Here is a 4,197-nt window from a genome sequence, read left to right as displayed (position 1 = left end):
TTTTGAGCATGTGAAAGCAGGTCGGCACATAATCTGGTAAAATGTTGTAATGACATGAAAATTTTGACGGATTTAAATTTCTTACATTTGAATGGCCGCAATACTGGTCATGAGGGTGGTTACTTCCTGGTTGCAGAGGTGTTATTGGACCTTTGAGTTATCAAAGAACATTTTTTTTTTATATCTTTTGAATTTTATAGAACACATCAGTACAGTATTCCTCTTTCGCTTTTATCGTCTGAGCTCAATTAGCTAAATCAAACCCTACTTACTTTACATTTAGTTGGACAACTCTCCTTTATGGTGCCCGCAAGTGACATAAGCACATTACACTGATAAAGTTCCCCATGAAGTGGCTGCCAGTACATTTCAGGATTAACTTTTGGATAATGATCATGTTGTTAAGAGTTTAAACTTTCTAGCACTCCCTTATCTAACAGAGCTTTAACACAAGCACAGTCCCACAGGAAGTTTAAGGTGAAGGCCTCTGTTGCTTTTGGATGTTCAGAACTTGGCTTATTACCTATGTGGATTGAAACGCATCTATTGCTGCTGCTGGTAAATTCTGTTAAGAGAATTACTGGAAGGATGGATTAGTCGATGCCTTAAATTCTTAAAGGTAATTTATAAAAGTCCCATTTTTTCGCAACTTTGCTTTTAAATCTCATCGTGCAGAAATATCATAATTCTAATTATTAGGATTTTATATTATTTTGTTATTCAGCTGTTAGCTGTTTTATAGGTTTTTATCTTTTTGTCAATTTGCTGTATCCAAAGTGCAATTGTCATATTTGTCTCTTTTTGTATCCATGGACCTGTACATCACTTTGGTCACTTTTGTGTGTAAACTGCTTTATAAATAAAGAATGAAAGACGGATATCTTCTTAAACCTTAAAGCTTGTGGCAGAGCATCCCGTTCATATGTACCTTCAAAGAAACCGGCTTATTTCACAGAGTACCTTTGAAAGGACACATCTGGGGAATGATGAAGCATCAGTTTCACTTAAAAAAAAAAAGTGATTTCAATGTAAATATCAAAAAGTAGCCTAAAACTATTTAAAAAAAAAGTTTTGAACTTAGTTAACTTATCTGAGATCAGAAATATAAATAGAAGTTTGCTTCTTTGAGGCATGAAACCATGCAGACTTTATAAAACATGTTAAACATGTATCCAATGCTGCCCTCTACTGGTAACAATGAGTAATCATCACCATTTCAAAAAATGATGGAAGCGTATAAATTTAGAGTCAGCAGTGTTGCATCTGTGTGCAGTAAAACCTACGGCCTGAAACAACTTGCGCTGCAGTGGCGGATAGGAGCAGATCTCCTTCAGGCTCCATGTGCTGGCCATGTTGGGCCGCTGACCCAGGCCACTGCAGGGAGCATCCAGCAGAACCCGGTCGAAACTCTCGGGAGGGAAAGGAGGTCCTGCTGTGGATGTGCAGGAAGAAAAATAAATAGATAAAAAGACAACGTTTGTTATTTAACCTACCATAAACCCAGAGGGAGCTTAAATATGTTGTGTTTTACCTTTATACTCCTCCGTTGGTTCAATACTAACAGCCTGAGTGCTGTCGAAGCAGTAAGCTTTGATGCTCTGCAATCTCAGCGTTTGTGCATTCTGACAAATGCGGTCGATCTTGTTTCGGATTCGATCCAAGGCCACAACTTCCCCCTATGTCGGAAAAAACAAGAGGGAATATAAATATATTAACTGTATAATTATGTAAATTGTTTTAAACTTTTAACCAAAAAAGTAGCACGATTACTAGTGATTAATTTCAAAAAAATAAAAAAGATTTCAAATATCATTTGTCGAATCTGGCGTCGCATTTCGGAACGAGTTTTTTCCTAAATATCATTGGCTCAATCTGTAATACAAGAGGATCGACTGGTACACTTTGACATAGCACGAGAAGGAACTTATAGCAGGAACTTAACTAGAATTAAATATAACATTTATGAGTTAAAATAATACTGAACTCATAATGCTCATAAAATCTTTTTATACATTTCATATAGAATCTACGCAAGCCTATCCCTATCCTATTATTTGTTAAAAAATTATTTAAAAAAAATATTTTTTGAATTGACAAGCTAATTGTTATTATCTTATACTTATGTATGTGTGTGTATATATATATATATATATATATATATATATATACACATACATTCTGTACTGTATGCAAGCTAAAAACCTTGAAAAAGAATGGTCTTGCACAGCCAATAGGCATTCACTGCAACAAATGTTAACTACTTTCTGCCACATACAATATGGCAGTGACGTTGACATGCAAATCTGCGCCCAACGAGGCGTCTACATATACATGTCTGTGGTTGTAGCTGTCATGGAGATCATTTAGGGATTCCCACAACAGAAACCATCACTGTACCTTATCCCCCATGAGAGCAGCAATGTGGCAGGTCTTCCCTCCAGGGGCAGCACACATATCCAAGATCCGTTCTCCAGGTTGGGGACCGAGGACGTGCCCCACGACTACAGAGGGAAGGTTCTTCAAAAGCAACACAAAAAGCATTCATGTTTGCAGATTATGTAGAGCAGGTTCCACTAGTCAAAAGAGAGTAAAGAGGTTATATTTGATAAAAGCTGGACCCTGCCTGATTATATCAGATGAACCATTTATGACCCTTGCTTTAATAGGAAGTGACAGAATTACCTGTAAGAACGCCATACTGGGCAGAACTCCATCGAAGGAGGGACTCTGGAAAAGTGGATCCACCATCCGTACACCTACACCTCTAAAAAGCAGAGTAGACAAAGAGATACAGCAGCTGTGAGCATCGGTATGATGACAGACGATATCTAGGGTTATTTGGAAATAGCAAAAATTGGATTTCCAAATACTCAAAGCTAAAATGATCAGCCTTAAACCAACCCTTTTCTGTGATAAAAACATGTCTTATTGGCTAGAGGAGAGAAATTATATAGGAGGACAAGAAATATAAATCTGAAAAGCATTATTCCTGGCTGATCTGATGCGTTCCTAAAATGTTTTTGAAGTCGTTTTAATTCTGCAAAATTCTTGACTGAGCAGTTGAGTTTCTACTGAACTTAAATCATAAAAAAGTGCACTCTATTATATAAGAGGGTCTTAGGTTACCCCTAGATTTTTTTTAAAGATATAAAAGTAAAAGAACCCAAATTTAGATGCCACTTTTGATTCATTGTAAAATCACAGCATTTAGTTAGTTTATTATCAAAAATCCCAATCAAAAACATTAAAGCTTGTGACTGTATGAAATAAAATGAAAAATAGTTTAAGAACATTAATTTACAGGCTGATCAGGAAATGCTTAAACATTAAAAAATCTCACCATTTGCTTTAATGTGTTCCTTTTAATTGATACAAAGTATCAGAAAACTCCAAACTAATCCAGTTATTTTGTTTACTGGTAAATCATTTGCTGGGAAATATATTTCAGGGTCGAGAAAGACCTCAATTATTATATTTCAGCCAAAGTTCTCAATATCTAATAAGAAATTCGAATGCTTACATGTTCATTTCTTCCTATTAGAATATGATTGAAAAAAAATCACTTTTCACAATAAAAACTCTCAATCTAAGACATTTTTCTGCGGAATTTGTCAGGCTATAATATCCACATTATTCTGAAACTATCATGACTGGCCGGCTTGGCAGACATTTAGCTTAAAAAAGAAAAAATGTCACCAACCTTGCAGGGGTCTCTGCATTGAAGATGGCCGACCGATCCATCTCTGCCACGCCATTCCCCACAAACACTTTGTTTCCCTGGAAGCTCGTCGCTCCACGAGTGCACCTTCCCTCTAAATCGGAGAAGACGGACACCAAGTCTCCCGCTTTCATGTCTGACGACATTAACACAACATGAAGAGCAGCCATAGGAGGAAAAGAAGATATTCCAAGTGAATCAAATGAAAGAGTCTTACATTTAGGGCTGGCAATGATCCCAGGGGCGAAGACATGGGCTCCTCTGAGTACAGCGCTGCCGCACTGAGCTCCCACTACCACCTCGGAGCTTAGCTGCTCCACTGGTCTGAGAAAACAGGAGTACATGCAGTAAATGTTTAATTGTCTGTTTCTTTGTCTGAAAGAAAAGCCCTCAAAGGTCCCCAAAATAACTTTACTCTGACAAGTCATAATTAAACTCAAGAAATGAAAGTCATACGTTTGTCCATGAGGTGTAGATGT

At 37.1% G+C, this 4,197-nt stretch overlaps 1 protein-coding gene across 5 annotated transcripts in view; it reads right to left on the bottom strand.

The window, feature by feature from the left end:
- The window catches only part of nsun6 (NOP2/Sun RNA methyltransferase family member 6), a 10,830-nt gene that overhangs the window by 3,715 nt on the left and 2,918 nt on the right, over positions 1–4,197 (bottom strand). For 3 of the 5 annotated variants that reach the window (XM_015377448.1, XM_015377449.1, XM_015377451.1), the window contains 6 exons: positions 3,936–4,042; positions 3,701–3,854; positions 2,683–2,764; positions 2,398–2,517; positions 1,532–1,676; positions 1,284–1,432 (listed from right to left, as the gene is read on the bottom strand). In XM_015377448.1, coding sequence (XP_015232934.1) covers positions 1,284–1,432; positions 1,532–1,676; positions 2,398–2,517; positions 2,683–2,764; positions 3,701–3,854; positions 3,936–4,042 — 757 coding nt within the window. The remainder of the gene's footprint in view (positions 1–1,283; positions 1,433–1,531; positions 1,677–2,397; positions 2,518–2,682; positions 2,765–3,700; positions 3,855–3,935; positions 4,043–4,197) is intronic. The other 2 variants (XM_015377450.1, XM_015377452.1) reach the window with 1 other exon arrangement.

Source organism: Cyprinodon variegatus, unplaced genomic scaffold (genome assembly GCF_000732505.1).
Source record: "Cyprinodon variegatus isolate N-32 unplaced genomic scaffold, C_variegatus-1.0 Scaffold154, whole genome shotgun sequence".
Lineage (NCBI taxonomy): Eukaryota > Metazoa > Chordata > Actinopteri > Cyprinodontiformes > Cyprinodontidae > Cyprinodon > Cyprinodon variegatus.
The sequence above is the reverse complement of the archived record's forward strand: the minus strand, read 5'-3'. Positions and strand labels throughout refer to the sequence as shown.